The 17,548-nt window shown below is 41.5% G+C and overlaps 1 protein-coding gene across 1 annotated transcript in view; it reads left to right on the forward strand.

Moving 5' to 3' along the window:
• The window catches only part of LOC140740034 (AP-1 complex subunit mu-1), a 141,742-nt gene extending 125,021 nt beyond the window's left edge, over positions 1-16,721 (forward strand). Inside the window, exon 12 of the mRNA XM_073068846.1 lies at positions 13,281-16,721. Within this exon, the coding sequence (XP_072924947.1) occupies positions 13,281-13,303 (23 nt within the window). The 3' untranslated portion in view covers positions 13,304-16,721. The remainder of the gene's footprint in view (positions 1-13,280) is intronic.
• The last annotated feature ends 827 nt before the right edge of the window (positions 16,722-17,548 follow it).

Below are 17,548 nucleotides of genomic sequence, written 5' to 3' on the forward strand. Positions count from 1 at the left end.
GCAAATATAGGGGAGAGGCAGGTAGTGTCAAAGAAGCAGTGAGTCTGCAGAACAACTTGGATAGGTTAGGAGAATGGGCAAAAAAGTTTATACAGTGTAGGGAAGTGCATGGTCATTCACTTTGGCCGAAGGCATAAAGGCTTAGACAATTTTCTAAACAGGGAGCAAGTTCAGAAATCGGAGGTGGAAAAGGACTTGGGAGTCCTAGTACAGGATTCCCTAAAGGTTAACTTACAGGTTGAGTCAGTAGTAAGGAATGCAAATTTTTAATTTTGAGAGAAGTAGAATTTAAAACCAAAGGTGTAATGCTGAACCTTGATAAAGCATTGGTGAGACGACATTCGAAGTGTTGAGTCATTTTGGGTCCCATACCTATGAAAGGGTGAACGTACAAGGAGCTTTTCATTGCCCTGTTCCTGTACTTGCTGGAGGTTAGAAAAATGGGGGAATCTCATTGAAACCTACTAAACACATTGATGAAGGAAGAGCAGTAGATGTAGTGTATATGGATTTCAGCAAGGCATTTGATGAGGTACCCCATGCAAGGCTTACTGAGAAAGTAAGGAGGCATAGGATCCATGGGCACATTGCTTTGTGGATCCAGAACTGGCTTGCCCACAGAAGGCAAAGAGTGGTTGTAGATGAGTCATATTCTGCATGGAGGTCAGTCACCAGTGGAGTGCCTCAGAGATCTGTTCTGGAACCCTTACTCTTCGTGATTTTTATAAATGACCTGGATGAGGAAGTGGAGGGATGGGTTAGTAAGTTTGCTGATGACACAAAGGTTGGAGGTGTTGTGGATAGTGTGGAGGGCTGTCAGAGGTTACAGTGGGACATTGATAGGATGCAAAACTGGGCTGAGAAATGGCAGATGGAGTTCAACCCAGTTAATTGTGAAGTGGTTCATTTTGGTAGGTCAGATATGATGCCAGAATATAGTATTAATGGTAAGACTCTTGGCAGTGTGGAGGATCAGAGGGATCCACAGGACGCTGAAAGCAACTGCCCAGTTTGACCCTGTGGTTAAGAAGGTGTACGGTGTATCGGCCTTCATCTATCATGGAATTGAATTTAGGAGCCGAGAGGTAATGTTGCAGCTATATAGGATCCCGGTCAGACCCCACTTGGAGTACTGTGCTCAGTTCTGGTCGCCTCACTACAGGAAGGATGTGGAAGCCATAGAAAGGGTGCAGAGGAAATTTACAAGGATGCTGCCTGGATTGGGGAGCATGCCTTATGAGAATAGGTTGAGTGAACTCGACCTTTTCTCCTTGGAGCGACGGAGGATGAGAGGTGACCTGATAGAGGAGTATAAGATGATGAGAGGCATTGATCGTGTGGATAGTCAGAGGCTTTTTCCCAGGGCTGAAATGGTTGCCACAAAAGGACACAGGTTTAAGGTGCTGGGGAGTAGTACAGAGATGTCAGGGCTAAGTTTTTTACTCAGAGAGTGGTGAGTGCATGGAATGGGCTGCCAGCAGCGGTGTTGGAGGCGGATACGTTAGGGTCTTTTAAGAGGCTTTTAGATAGGTACATGGAGCTTAGTAAAATAGAGGGCCGTAGGTAAGCCTAGTAATTTCTAAGGTAGGGACGTGTTCGGCACAACTTTGTGGGCTGAAGGGCCTGTATTGTGCTGTAGGTTTTCTATGTTTCTAATATTGAAAAGCTTGTTTAGAATGCTGTGGAGAGGATATTTTGAATAGAGGGAGCATCTTGGACCAGAGGACAGAACCTCAGAATAGAAGGATGTCCCTTTAGAGCAGAGCTAAGGAAGAAATCCTTTAGTCAGAGGGTGGTAAATCTGTGGAGTTTGTTGCCACTGACAGTTGTGAAGGCCAAGTCACTTTGTATTTTTAAAGTGGGGAGTGATATGTTCTTGATTAGTAAGGGTTAGATTGCAGGTAAATGCCAGGAGAATGGGGTTGAGAGGGAAACTAAATCAGCTGAGTGGAGCAGACTCAGTGGGATGAATGTCTTAATTCTGCTCCTATGCATTACTTTATTGTCACCGAACAATTGATACTAGAGCGTACAATCATCACAGCGATATTTGATTCTGCGCTTCGCGCTCCCTGGAGTACAAATCGAAGTAAATATAATAAAAAATTTAAATTATAAATCTTAATTAGAAAATAGAAAAGGGAAAGTAAGGTAGTGCAAGTCAGGGCCGGATATTTGGAGGATACAGCCCAGATCCGGGTCAGGATCTGTTCAGTGGTCTTATCACGGTTGGAAAGAAGCTGTTCCCAAATCTGGCCATATGAATCTTCAAGCTCCTGAACCTTCTCCCGGAGGGAAGAGGGACAGAAAGTGTGTTGGCTGGGTGGGTCGTGTCCTTGATTATCCTGGCAGCACTGCTCCGACAGCATGCGGTGTAAAGTGAGTCCAAGGATGGAACACACACAAAATGTTGGTGGAACGCAGCAGGCCAGGCAGCATCCTTAGGGAGAAGCGCTGTCGACGTTTCGGGCCGAGACCCTTCGTCAGAACTAACTGAAAGGAAAGATAGTAAGAGATTTGAAAGTAGGAGGGGGAGGGGAAAATGTGAAATGATAGGAGAAGACCGGAGGGGGTGGGTGAAGCTGAGAGCCAGACAGGTGATTGGCAAAAGGGATACAGAGCTAGAGAAGGGAAAGGATCATGGGACAGGAGGCCTACGGAGAAAGAAAAGGGGAGGGGAGCACCAGAGGGAGATGGAGAACAGGCAGAGTGATGGGCAGAGAGAGAAAAAAATACTAAATATATCAGGGATGGGGTAAGAAGGGGAGGAGGGGCATTAACAGAAGTTAGAGAAGTCAATGTTCATGCCATCAGGTTGGAGGCAACCCAGCCGGTATATAAGGTGTTGTTCCTCCAACCTGAGTGTGGCTTCATCTTGACAGTAGAGGAGGCCATGGATAGACATATCAAAATGGGAATGGGGCGTGGAATTAAAATGTGTGGCCACTGGGAGATCCTGCTTTCTCTGGCGGACCAAGCGTAGGTGTTCAGCAAAATAGTCTCCCAGTGTGCATTGGTTCTCACCAATATATAAAAGGCCACACCGGGAGCACCAAACGCTGTATACCACAGCAGCCGACTCAGGTGAAGTGTCGCCTCACCTAGAAGGACTGTCTGGGGCCCTGAATGGTGGTGAGGGAGGAAGTGTAAGGGCAGGTGTAGCACTTGTTCCACTTGCAAGAATAAGTGCCAGGAGAGAGATCGGTGGGAAGGGATAGGGGGATGAATGGACAAAGGAGTCACGTAGGGAGCAATCCCTGCGGAAAGCAGAAAGAGGTGGGGAGGGAAAGATGTGCTTGGTAGTGGGATCCCGTTGGAGGTGGCGGAAGTTACGGAGAATTATACATTGGACCTGGAGGCTGGTGGGGTGGTAGGTGAGGATAAGGGGAACCCTATCCCGAGTGGGGTGGTGGGCGGGTGGGGTGGGGTGAGGGCAGATGTACGGGAAATAGGAGAGATGCGTTTGAGAGCAGGGTTGATGGTGGAAGAAGGGAAGCCCCTTTGTTTAAAAAAGGAAGACATCTCCTTCGTCCTGGAATGAAAAGCCTCATCCTGAGAGCAGATGCAGCGGAGATGGAGGAATTGTGAGAAGAGGATAGCATTTTTGCAAGAGACACGGTGGGAAGAGGAATAGTCCAGGTAGCTGAGAGTCTGTAGGCTTATAGTAGATATCAGTAGATAAGCCGTCTCCAGAGATGGAGACAGAAAGATCAAGAAAGGGGAGGGAGGTGTCGGAAATGGACCAGGTAAATTTGAGGGCAGGGTGAAAGTTGGAGGCAAAGTTAATGAAGTCAACGAGCTCAGCATGCGTGCAGGAGGCAGCACCAATGCAGTCATCGATGTAGCGAAGGAAAAGAGGAGGACAGATACCTGTATAGGCTTGGAACGTGGACTGTTCCACAAAGCCAACAAAAAGGCAGGCATAACTGGGACCCATACGGGTGCCCATGGCTACACCTTTGGTTTGGAGGAAGTGGGAGGAGCCAAAGGAGAAATTATTGAGAGTAAGAACGAATTCGGCTCGACGGAAGAGAGTGGTGGTAGAGGGGAATTGGTTAGGTCTGGAATCCAAAAAGAAGCGGAGAGCTTTGAGACCTTCCTGGTGGGGGATGGAGGTATATAGGGACTGGACGTCCATGGTGAAAATAAGGCGGTGGGGGCCAGGGAACTTAAAATCATTGAAAAAATTCAAAGCGTGAGAAGTGTCACGAACATAGGTGGGAAGGGATTGAACAAGGGGGGGATAAAACAGTGTCAAGGTATGCAGAAATGAGTTTGGTTGGGCAGGAGCAAGCTGAGACAATGGGTCTACCTGGACAGGCAGGTTTGTGGATCTTGGGTAGGAGGTAGAAACGGGAAGTGCTGGGTGTGGGAATTATGAGGTTGGTGGCAGTGGATGGGAGATCCCCAGAGCTGATAAGGTTGGTGATGGTATAGGAGACAATGGCCTGGTGCTCCTTAGTGGGGTCATGATCAAGGGGTAAATAAGAGGAGGTATGAGAGAGTTGTCGCTGTGCCTCAGCCAGGTAGAGGTCAGTACGCCAGACTACAACAGCTCCCCCCTTATCAGCGGGTTTTATAGTGAGGTTGGGATTGGTGCGGAGGGAGCGGAGAGCAGAGTGTTCGGAAGGAGTGAGGTTGGAATTGGAACACGGTGTGGTGAAGTCATCCAAGGATGGAAGACTGGTTTGTGTGATGTGCTGGGCTATGTTCACTATCTTCTGCAGCTTCTTCCGGTCTTGGACAGGACAACTTCCATACCAGGTTGTGATGCACCCTAGAAGAATGCTTTCTACAGTGCACCTATAAAAATTAGAGAGGGTTTTAGGGGACAGGCCAAATTTCTTCAGCTTTCTCAGGAAGTAAAGGTGCTGGTGGGCCTTCTTGGCAGTGGACTCTGCTTGGTTAGACCAAGTCAGGTCATTTGTGATATTCATACCGAGGAACTTAAAGCTTTTGACCTGTTCTACCTGCGCACCACCGATGTAGATGGGGTCATGCGGTCCGCTACTCCTTCTGAAGTTAACAACCAATTCTTTCGTCTTGCTTACAATGAGGGATTTATCCAACATTTTCATATCAGTTAAACTGACTCTTCCTAAACCCTGCATCTATTATCCTTAATTATTTGGATGGAGGTGCGGAGTTATTGACGCTACTGTGTATATTTGACATAATGCAATGGCCCATGTTGGTTAGGTTTTTTTTCTTTTTTGGGGATTTTTTTTTCTTCTTATTTACTCCCTTTTTTCGTAATTACTATGAGTTTGGGAGGTTATTATATATGGATTATCATCTATATGATTGTATACTTAACCTATTAATTATGTACTTTCAAACTCTCTGTATTCATGTTTCATTTATGTTTAAAATTAATAAAAAGATTTAAAAAGGAAAAGAGGGATAGGTTATTGTCTTCGCACCATGCCTCCGGGTTCTTAATTTCCTCTTTGTACTCTGACTCATCATTACCCAAGATACTGCCTACAATTGTGGTGTCATCAGCAAACTTATATAATGAGTTTGGTGGAAACTTGGCTACACAATCATGGGTGTACAGTGAGTATAATATAATAATATATAGTATAATTCCATCAGAGTGATTGCATCTTTATTATTTTTGAGTTCTATTTATATAGACTCAGGATATGAGCCCTCGATTATGTCTGTTCTTTGTGCAGCTGTGTTAATGTCCATGATTAATAGTGGAAGTTTCCCCATACAACCTCTACTACCTCCTTTCTACCTTATCCTGGAACATTAAGTACCTAGTCCTGTCCCTCTCTCGACTAAGTTTTCATTCGTATTGATAACAGTATCATAGTACCATATACATTCTAAGTTCATCATTTTAACATTAATACTCCTAGCATTAAAGTAAACATGCTGTAATCCGGTCACCCCATTGTGTTTATTACCTTGCTCCTATCTGTCAGATTACGTTTACTATCAAAGTATGTATTCAGTATACAACCTCAAGGTTCTTCATCTTGTAAGCAGCCACAAAGCACCATAGAACCCATTTAAAGAAAAACCCACACAACAAGACCATTCAAAGCAAAAAAAAACAAAATCTCACGAATAGCAAAAAGCGAATAAAAAGCACACAGAGCATTAAACATCCAACCACAGAGTCCCCAAAAGTGAGTTCACATCCATGAGCCACTGAAGTGAGTGAACTAATAACCACGGCCACAGCCACCGCGTTAGATCGGCAGACTGCAACTGCACACTCAGTACTGCGCGGAAGCACCTCAATCAAATCATACAAATAATAAAGCATGCTCAGTGCTGAGGACAATAAACATCAAACAGCAGCCTGAAGTGAGTCCACGGACACGAATCACCAAGGCAATCAAACCTTGTAGAGTGGGACCTAAGACTCTTGCACCTTGGCAACAGCGAGAGGGAGACTGGTCAGTCGCAGGGAGACACACTGACGCCCATTTGTTTTCCACTCTTGTCCTCATCAATTTTAATCTTGCTTGATGCTTTAATCGGCATAGATCACAAGTTTATGGTCCACCTTTGAGAATCAACACAGTGTATACCCCCAGTGATGGCTGTAGCTACACTTCACACCGACTTCCCCAGGAGATCACAGAAGCACCAGATTATTTGGTCAGCCCAAAAATACATTCATAAAAGGAAAATTACAGTCCAGAAGAAGCTGATGAAGTGTAGTTAGAAGGGAAAGAGCATTCAGTAGTTTTGTAAGCCATCTGCAAAATATCACCATTGGTGCCATCTTGCCCAAAGAAATTTTCCTTTTCTTCAGAAGTATTTTTCTGAATCACCAATATAATGAAGGAACAGAAGCTCATTGAACCTATGTAATGACCCAAAGTTATAAGACAACAACAACCAATACCCTTTCTGTGAGATGTTACACCGGGCAGTGGTCTGTTTTTGCTTTGCCATTGTCTTCAGTTTCACCAGTATTTCATGATGCAACATTTGATCATATGCGTCTGTGATATCAAGGTAAGTTATTATGACCTCACTCCTGTCATTGAGCCTTCTATGGTTTGCTGGTTATTGAGAATAAACTGGGCAGTATTTAGCCAGATTGGATTTGTACTGCTTTTTGCAAACAGGTCATTTCCATATGGTTCGATAAATGCCAGTGTGACCGTATGGCTGGCAGTGCAGCTGGTCCTGGAGCATAGGCTTCCAGTACCACAGCAACTGCCTCAGTTGTACCAGGCATATTCGATTGGACAGAGAAATAAAATTAGTATTTAAGGTAAAATTAGTGGTCTGTTTTAGAAATGAATGGATTTTAACCAAAGGCAAACCTGAGGAAAACAGGGAAACTGGGCTGGAGAAAAATAGTCTGTGAGTGTCTGTGGGAGGAGAAGGAAGAAGTAGTTAAACGTCTAGAAAGATGACATTCAGTGTAAATAACAGTTAAGGAAGAAAAGTGGTTAAAAGGAGCTGTAAATGATTAAACCACTGTTGTTAATTTATCCATTTAAAATAAAACTTGCTAAATTTTAAATTGAATGTTTTCTACTTTAAAATAACACCAAGCTCAAATATTACAGCTGGTTTTACTCTGTGATCTGATGATGTGTGGATTTACACAATTACATTTGGCCTTTTCTGATTTGCTAGTTTGTTGTTCCAATAAGTGGGAATAATAAAAATCCCCAGAGTATCTTATCTGTTGATGATTTCAGTTCACTGTTCGACCCTCCAATGAGTTGAACCTGGCAAGTAACACCAGGATGGGTGGTCATCTTCTCCACTTGCTTATCCTCAAGTGGTTGTGTAAAGGAACTGGATGTGTTTTATCTTTGGGTGCATAAAATAACATCATTGTTAAAGTATTTTCCATGTAAGTTTGAAAATATGTTTATAAACTGAGAAAATATGTTCAAGAATCCATTATATCCAATGTGGGAACACTGCAGGATGATCTGAAATAACCCAAAGGTGGAAAATGATCAACAATCCAAACATCGACATAAAGGAGCAGATTTATAATGAATGTCTTTCTTAAAAGGTGCAAAAACTTTAAGTAGGCAGTGAAGTGAAAATTAGGGTTTGTCTGGCAGTGCAACACGGGTACATTCATAACATTACATATTCTGGAATTTAGTTAAAACTACCAATTTACTATCATTGATTATGTGTCTAAAAATCCAAACAACCTGCAAGTGACTCTTCTAAATATACTGAATGCATGGCTTGTTTTCTTTAGATATGCACATTTGTATCTACTTCAAGCCTATCATCACTCTGTCTAGTGCCAGCAGACCCTCACCATCTCTGCTCCTGCTCATTTTGCCCTCCCACTCCCTCATACGTGTTGAGAGCTTTGTCACAGAAAATTGAAAATCTTTAGTGCTGCTCTGGGGATCTAGTACTGTCTTTGTTGTTGTGGAATCACAGAACAGGAATCTGCTGTATTCCTAGTAATTCTTCTGGAACTCCTTCAATGGAATGAGAGGATTTGTAGCCAAACTAAGTAACTAACACAGTACTGCCTGTACTCCCATGGCAGGAACTCTTGTGGGTTACAATGGGGGTGTTTATAAGCTATTTTGCACATGTAGTGAAAAGCAGTTCAAGCAAAGCAGAAGGGATGAAGAAGGCATGGCTGAGTTACTGAATGTGTACTTTACATCAGTCTTCACCAAGGAAGATGGGAGCATTTGAATGTGATTTGCATAGACATGCTAGAAAAGAATTTTGCAGGGATTTTAGGGAGGATCGTAGAGTCATAAAGAAATACAACACAGAAATGCCTTTCAGCCCATCTAATCCATGCCAAACATTTAAACCGCCTACTCCAATCAACTTGCACTGGTACCATAGCCCTCCATACTCCTACCTTCCATGTGCCTATCCAAACTGCTCTTAAATGTTGAAATCGAGTTCACATTCACCACTTGTGCTGGCAGCTCATGGTCCTCTGAATGAAGAAGTTTCCCCTTATATTTCCCTTAAACTTTTCACCCTTAACCCATGACTTCTGGTTATAGTCCCACCCAACCTCAGAGGAAAAAAGCCTGCTTGCATTTACCCTCTCTATACCCATCATTGTTTTGAGGTGGTGGAAGTCTGGGAAATAACTGGATTGCTGTGGTGTACAGCCAGTGCAGACTTTACAGGTGAAAATATAAAATATGTTTCTGGTGCTGCAGCATGTAGTGGTTCTGGCAGGGGTTGCCTGAAGAGCAAGCTAATGACCCAGGCAATGTTTGAAGGAAGCTTAGGTTTGCTTTGGTATCATAATCTATGCACCAGTTACTTTTAATTTGAAGATCTGCAAGAGGTAAATAAAATGAAGCTATTGAAGAATATGTAGTTATTGAATACAACTGAGATTGTTCTGAATGAGAGATGCTTTATTATTTTATTTGGAGATGCAGTGCAGAACAGGCCCTTCCAGCAACCCACCTATTTAACCGTAGCCTAATCACAAGACAATTCGTAATGACAAATTAACCTTCTAACCGGTACGTCTGGATTGTGGGAGGAAACCAGAGCACCCAGAGGAAACCCATGCAGTCACAAGAAGAACATACAGACTTATTAGAGATGGCACCAGAACTGATCTCAGAAGTCTGACATCCCGAGCTGTAATTGTGTCACACTAACTGCTACATTACAGTGGCGCCCTTTTGGCCTGAAGTGGCTTGCATGTCCATGTGGCTCCATTAAGTTTGCTTTGTAGGTCTATATGATATATAAAATGCATATAGAAATCACAAAGCTTCTGTGGCAAATGAATGGAAATTGGTGTGCTTTAGGGCAGATTGTCCTGCCAGCAGCTGAAATGATCTGTTGGGAAAATTCCTTTTATCCAGCCACAGAAAGGAAACAATTTTAGATGGTGTTCGTGAGAATGCACGAACTAGAAACAGATCTAAGTGTGTAGAAGAAGATCTTATTAAAAGACACACAACTTTACAAATGTAGATATCATATTTTGGAGGAAAAACACTTGCTTCTTGATTATATCTTTGACTGATTTTGTCTAGGGCTTACCTGCCTACTCCCAACTTCACATAAAGCATTGGCATGTCCGTGTGAGGTTACCTGGTGAGAATGCTTCTATTCAGTTAGTGGGCTGCCAGTTGCTTTTCCCTCTCCCACCTCTAACCCCACAACACCATCTTCAATTAGCTTACTGGTTTCTAAAGCATAACAATCACTCCACCTGTTTCTGTTCGCACCCTGATAAACTTCTACCAAGAGAAGGTGAGCAATTGGCACTCAGTCTGTCCATCAAACCTATTGTCCTGGTTGTCGCCCATTCCAGCATGCAGGCCATAAATTATATAGGCAGATTGGATCAACTCAATGAGTTATCTAAGTGTTTGAAGTATTGGGCAGATGTTGACATTGGGAAGGTGTATTCTTGGATGAAGGAAGAAATTAATTAGTGAGGAGAGTGGGAGTCATAAACTTAAAATCGGACTTAAATTTTTTTCTTATCCAGTATTGCGTTAATGCTGAACCCTCTTCCCCAAAATTGTGCATGGCCAGATAATTGGAGATAAATTCTTGCTAGATTGGGCAATAAAGGGGCCTGCTGTCAAGATAATGAGTTATGATGTAGATCAATGGCTCTACATATGGCTCCCCATTGGGCCTTGCCAGATTTCATAGGGGTCATAAGTAAAAACCAAGAAACTGGGGGCCACAGGAGTTTCTGAACAAGCCACGAGAAGTTCACTGTTTTAATGAAATATTACCAAAATGTATAAGAAAGAAAGGAGTATTTGTAATTTAATTACAAGAATGAAATTAATGAGAAAATATGCTACATGATACAAATGAGGCAGCAAAACTGCTTAGCCTGTGTGGGGGGCGGGGGGGGTTGCAGCACATCAATTTCTGCTCCTGCTTGACCACACACAAATCGCTTTTCACAGCCTGCAGGGTGGCGCACTGAGCCCCACTCCACATCCACCCCCAACCACAAATCATAAACTGCAGATTGGGCAGGGCTGTCTGCAGCAGGAGACTTGTTCTGTGTGTTATGTTCTTCTTGTTCCATGTGTGTTATAATGCTTATAAAACATGACATGAAGGCTGCAGTTACTGCAGTGGCATCATCTGCCAGAAACGGCTAAACTGCAGAGAGGCAAGAATGCTTGACATCCACCACTGGATCATCATCTACCACTATAGCTTCTATTAAATCCTGGATACTTAACATATTTTGAAAGGAAGTTCAATTCGCTTATCTTCATGAGTACACACTCTTTATCAGAACATTTAATTTGCATATATAATAGCATTTTTAAAATATTTGCCTAAAAAATTATTTTTAAAAAGTACCATCTAAAAATCTAGTTTTATTTTTACATGTACAGTATTTTCAGTACGTGTGGGATTATACTTATAATTCAACATTTACTAATTTTCTAGAAATATCCTATTCAGAGCTTTAGAATAGCTTATTTTTCATATACACCTGTAATATATTTAACATATATCTGTAACCTGTTAAAATATAAATGACTGAGTATTAGAATAATTGGTACAGTTGATCAAAAAACAATCAACTAACAAATATTATGGTGAGTGGGGGATACAGAGGTAAATGAAAGCCACAAGTGGGTCACGAGCAGAAAAAGGCTGAGAACCACTGGTGTAGATCTATCATTTAATTGACTGGATTGAGGGTTGACTTACTCGTTTCTGCTTCTATCGTTCCAGAATGCTGCAGTTAATTAATCTTATTTTTTTGGAAGTAATCCATCACAGGCATCTCAAATGTCAATTCCTATGGCGAGCAGCAATTTGATCCAAGTAGATTCCATGATGTTGCATGTATTGGGATGCTTATGATGTAGTGCTAGGCAGTAGACTCTTTATTGGAGTGAGATTTTTGATAGATGCATACATATTATTATTTACAGTTGCTTTAAAATCCTCGGGAATTTCCAATCAAAAATATGCTGAATGTAGCTTCAAATTTTGAATTTGTCAGCGATGCTGTTCAGAAGTAAAGAGAGTGGAGTTGCTTCCTAGTCCATATCCCAATCAGTTGCAGCACTGAGGTTTTGAGATTTACATGACTGCTCTATTCTGTACTGTACTAATGTCATATTTGTACTTCTCATGCTAACAGTGAAATTAGAGACCCAATTTATGCCCATTGTGACTGTGTTGTAACTTCTCATATCCCAGAAAGAAAAAACAGCTGTGAGGGTTTGACCTCCAGTCTGTGCTGAGTTCTGATTTGGCCAAGGTGCAGTGAGCTGGATCAATGCACACCGCCCTGTGCTGTATCATGATTAACAGTGCAGGAATTTCCAGGGAGCAACACACACAAAATGCTCAAAGAACTCAGCAGACCAGGCAGCATCTATGGAAAAAGTACAGTTGACATTTTGAGCCAAAACCCTTTGGCAAAACTGGAAAAAAAAGCTGAGGAGTATATTTAAAAGGTGAGGGGAGAGAGACAAACGCCAGGCGATAGGTGAAACTAGGAGGGGGAGGGATAAAGCAAAGAGCTAGGAAGTTGATTGGTGAATGTGACAGAAGGCCATAGAGGAAAGAAGAAGAGGGGGCAGAAGGAGCATCAGAGAGAGGCGATAGGCAGGCTAAGAGTTCCAGGGTACATTGTTTTAATTCTGTTGTTGCCTTCAGGGTAGAAAAAGATTTTTTAAGAGGACCAAAAGCAAAGTCTGTATTAATCATGAAATACAACCCAACAGAACAGAAGCTGAGAATTGCAAACTATGCTAAGTTGTCTTGACATTATATATAATGTGCATGGGTGAAATCAATCCTGTTTGCTCTGCTCTTGATTAGAATGATGAACTGGTAGTACTAGGATAGGGTTCGGTATCATGTAGCTGCAGATATTTGAAAGAAGCACCTTTTCTGTTTCTCTTGGTTTCATGTTGAACCTGTAAAGAGTAATAGAGTGTGATCTGATGCAGTACAGACCACACATTTACAAAGGTTATTATAAAGTATCACACACAAAACGCTGGCGGAACTGAGCAGGTCAGGCAGTATCTGTAAAAAAAAAAGAATAAACAGTCGATATTTAAGGTACTGAAAAAGGGTCTCAGCCAGAAACAACAAGTTACTCTTTTCCATGGAGGCTACCTGACCTACTGAGTTCTTCTAGCATTTTGTGAGTGTGCTTTGGATTTCCAGCATCTATAGACTTTCTCATGTTTATTATAAAGTATGCAATTTGCAGTCGACTTTTTGCAAGGTAATATTTTGTTACACATTATATTGAGATTCTGTACAAATGTTCATGGTGCCTTTTAATACCATCTTTTTCCCTTAATTTGTAGACTACCAGCTGAGGACACAGTGAAGCAAGATAGCAACTGAAAATTGATTGGGAGAAGGGATCTGATTCAATGGATTGTATTGGTGTATTCATCATGTTTCAGGTCACTATGAGAACACTGACTTTATGAAGAAGGTAAAGCATGTTAAATGCACTCATTCAAGGACTGAAAGGAAAACAGGCACAGTTTGTCCCCTTGTCTCTACCCCATCCATCCTGATGCCATCATCAAATCTTCCTCTTACTCCTTGGTCCTTATGAATAAGTAGGCTAAGTTTTTTTTTACTTTGTCAATGAGCAACTGAGCGAATAAAACCATCAGCCTGAATTTCAGCTTGAACTTTAAGCACTCACTTTGAATGTTCTTGATGAGTTCAGATGTTGTTCTCTTTGCTCAACAATTGTGTATTGATGTGAGTAGCATTTTCATTGCCTGGAAGTTATGCGCTATGTGTATTATTTTGTTTCAATTACCAAGTGCTGCATTAAAATCAAACACCCATGGTCAAGATGGGGGAAAGTTACCCTTCCTTTGACCCCCATCTAATTTTAGACAGGTACAAAGGAAATACACCTACAAAACCAAGAACAGCATACTCACAAGGGTGAAAATATTCTCCAAGTGTCCTCCAAATCTGTTTTTTTTTCTGTGGAATATAACAAAATTCATAGTTATCATGTAACAGTTATCCTCAGAGGTTTAAGAACTAGTATAACTTTCATTGGAGCCCTTTCAAATTGGCCAATAGACAGTGGAGTTTGAATTTTGCATTATTGTCCATTACTAACTTCAGCTCTGAGTTGTAGCTACCCAGGGCAGATCCAGTTTGCCACAGAATAACCAATACTTGCCTCTCTCAATCTCTGCTGCTCCTCTAATCCCCCCGCCAATCACATCACACACCTTTTCTTCCCACTAAGTCTGCCTTTCAATATCAAATATTCAAATTCAGCCCACCTTTGTCTCCAAGAAGGAAATGCATTAATTTGATTTTTGAAGAGAACAGTATTAACTTTATTGTTGTCATACCATTACAACTGCTAAACAGAGCCAGTGCTATGTGCACCCCCAGTCAGAACAGAGCTGATTGTGGTCTCTCTGTCAGTACAAAACAATAAGAGATCAAAAATAAAAGTCCTTAAACAACAGATAACAACCGGCTGGCTCAGTAGGTCACTTCAAAGGGGGTGTTGTCAACAGTTGTATATTTTGTATGCTGCTGTGTTTTTAGATATATACTGTGTGTGTGTGAAATCTATATAAATGTTTAAATACAGTGTTAGAAAGAGTGCAATTGATCAGTAGATCCTATCATTGATCCTTAACATTTTGTATATTTGTATTGTTAGGTTAGACTGCATTATCTAGCACCACCATGACTGTGCCAAGACTGGCCATGAAAGCAGGAACCCATTGAGTTTTTGAATCGTCTGCTGGCTGAATAGCCAGTTTTAGGGCACATTTGGTTGAGACAGTGGGGAGCTGCCACTGGTGTAGCACCATGAGCCAACACTACTCTATGTGTGTTGCTTTGTAGGCCCAATATAGGCATGGGGTTGTCTAGTAATCTCCACAGGTACAGCTTTTCAATAACTCATTCTCTTGCGATACTGTAGAAGGTTCTCTCTCCATAGATGAAGTAACCCAGTAAGGAACAAAATATTTCAGAGAATTGAAAAAGGAAGGATAGAATCATTTGTGCTAAGTCTGGAGGTGTATATTTATTTCTCGATGGTGTGTTTGCAAGTCTTTGTCCTTGGATGTTAGTGTAGTCCTCCAGCAAACTGGCAGCACTAATGCAGAGATGTGCTTAGTGCTGCCTTTGGTGGTGATCTTGTATTGCACACTCCTAAAGCAACCTGGATGGATAGCTTAAAGTGTCCTTGACGTCTCAGGTCACAGAGACACAAATGTGTATTGAGCCTCCGTTTCTAGATTTGGAGTAATTTAGACTGGTCTACGCATACCATTTTATCCCTATTCCTTTTGATAAAAACAATAAAAAGAATTTCTTTGCCTACATTTTGCTTCTCAAGTTTTTTTTTTGTCTTGGAGTGATTTTTTTTACCCAAGACCAGTAAAGGCCAAATACTGCAATGTTTAAACATGCCCTGGAATATCATTGCAGGGTGAGGTAGTCAGCTTTCTGCTTCTTGTCACTGCAGGTGGTAGCTGTTCAGTAAAAGATGTGTTTGTATAAACCCCTGTTTTCCTTTACTGCTGCACCCAGAGTGAGTCAAACAGTGCCAATTTTTTGTTGCTGGCTAGTAAATAGATTGGCCATTCTTACAACAATTATGCCACAGGCATTGAATATCAGTGTGACTTCCAGAGGAAATATCATGAATTATCATTGGTCCTGAAGAGACTAGATGTCTTAGTGAAATGGCTCTGTGGTTTTGGATGAATAATTTGTTATCTCTGAGTGCCATGCCTGATAAACCCTGCCACTTCCATTAGTTCCAGTTGCATGTCGTGGGAGCCCAGGGAAATGAGGGACTCTTCTAGTGATCCCTTCACCTCATTTGAATTCTGTTAATTCTAAAGAAGCCATTTTGTGTGTGTTAAGTAACCTATAAAAGACTTGTGCCTGTGATGGATAGCTAGAATAGTTGCATTGTGTAAATTTGAGTGGTAGTGGAAAGGTCTTTGAAGATAGTTGTCCATCTTCATGAACATTTAAGCCAGATGTAGCTGTTGATGAGGAATGGCTGTTCTGTGGGTTTGCCTGCTTGGGAGAGTTTATTAATGGATAAGCTACTCATTCCCATGAAGCCATCTCACTTTTGAGAGCCCTAATTTTAATTATGTGAGAAAACCAAAGTCCTCTAATGCACCAAAGTTAGTTGACCTTGTGACATAGCTGCTTCATGATGAACTTGGAGCATGTACTTAGTTTTTTATACTGGTTAAGGACACTCCTTCATGGCTCTGGGTACTGAACTTCTCTGTACCATGCCCCCCCTCCAAGTTGAGACAATAGAAGAGGAGAGATTTCTTAACAGTATCAATGTCATCATTGTCTCCTTATGCTAACCTCTCCAGCTGCTGACAGTACAAGCCAAAGCTGCACTGCCAGTTAGTGAAATTGATTGCATTTTCAACTTAGCCTTGTAAACACTTCCCCTCTCACCCTCCCCCCTTACCCTCTCTTCTCCCATATCCCTTATTATGCCAAGTAAACTTGAGCAGAAGCTGCAATTGGTATTAAGTCCACAACGTTGGTTCCCCTGCGATCTTTGAAAGCTCCAGAGGGTGGAAGGTGCTCAGATTGTGTTCATGTTGTAAAACTGTTCAAATGCCTGGATAAACTAATTAGATGTTGCTCATTAGCTTTCTTAAAAACTTTCCCTGCCTGTTATAAATGGTGTTAATTTGCCTTTCTTCTGTGTGTGTATTTATCATGTTCTTTACATTACTACTAATAAAAATAAACCACAACATAGAGTTTGGTGTATCTACTTTTACATAGCAGTTATTAACAAGTGGCAGCCAAGTAACAAGGCAATGAATGCTGACAAATAAATTGTAATTACAACCCCAGCCTTCAGAATATTATGACATGAGAAAGTTTTTATTTGTTGCTGTACACATTCAGTATTCAGTTTCTCATAAAAAGGCATTTCTGTGATTCTGGAAATTTGGAATTGAAATGCTGGCAATGTTCCAGGTCAACCAGCATCTGTTTAGAGAGAAAATCAGCTGATGTTTCAGATCATCATCAGAACTGAGAGTGTACCCTTGGACAATATGAATGCACACACTTTGTAACACTTCTTTCTTTTTACATTTATCCATAATTTGTAGTTTACAATTTACATGGATGTCCATTGTTCATCCCACTCATTAGCCAGGATATGATGGAATATGTGGAAATCAGAACAATTCTTGGCTAAATGCATCTCAGGGCCATTTCACATTTCTTTTTGATTATCACCAGCAGTTTTCTTCCTATAAAATGATTTGTTCTTGCAGCAGTTTAAACCATTTATATTGTTGTGGTTTGCTTAATAAGCAATGATACATATTCTGGAAGTTGGAAGAATTTCCTGAACTCCTTATGAATAAGACTCGGCAGCCAAGGCACAAGAATCTGACTTGAATTCCAGCTTTTTTGTGATATAGGCCATTCATTGTTTCATCTGTATACTTTATGTTGCTGTGAATTGAATTTGGGACTCTCACAGTCACTTGCAGCTTCACACATAATTCTTCATAAAGATGAGACAGGATGTTCTTCTCCCTAATCAAATTGAATATAGATGGAA

The sequence above is a fragment of the Hemitrygon akajei genome, chromosome 16 (genome assembly GCF_048418815.1).
Source record: "Hemitrygon akajei chromosome 16, sHemAka1.3, whole genome shotgun sequence".
In the NCBI taxonomy this organism is placed as follows: Eukaryota; Metazoa; Chordata; class Chondrichthyes; order Myliobatiformes; family Dasyatidae; genus Hemitrygon; species Hemitrygon akajei.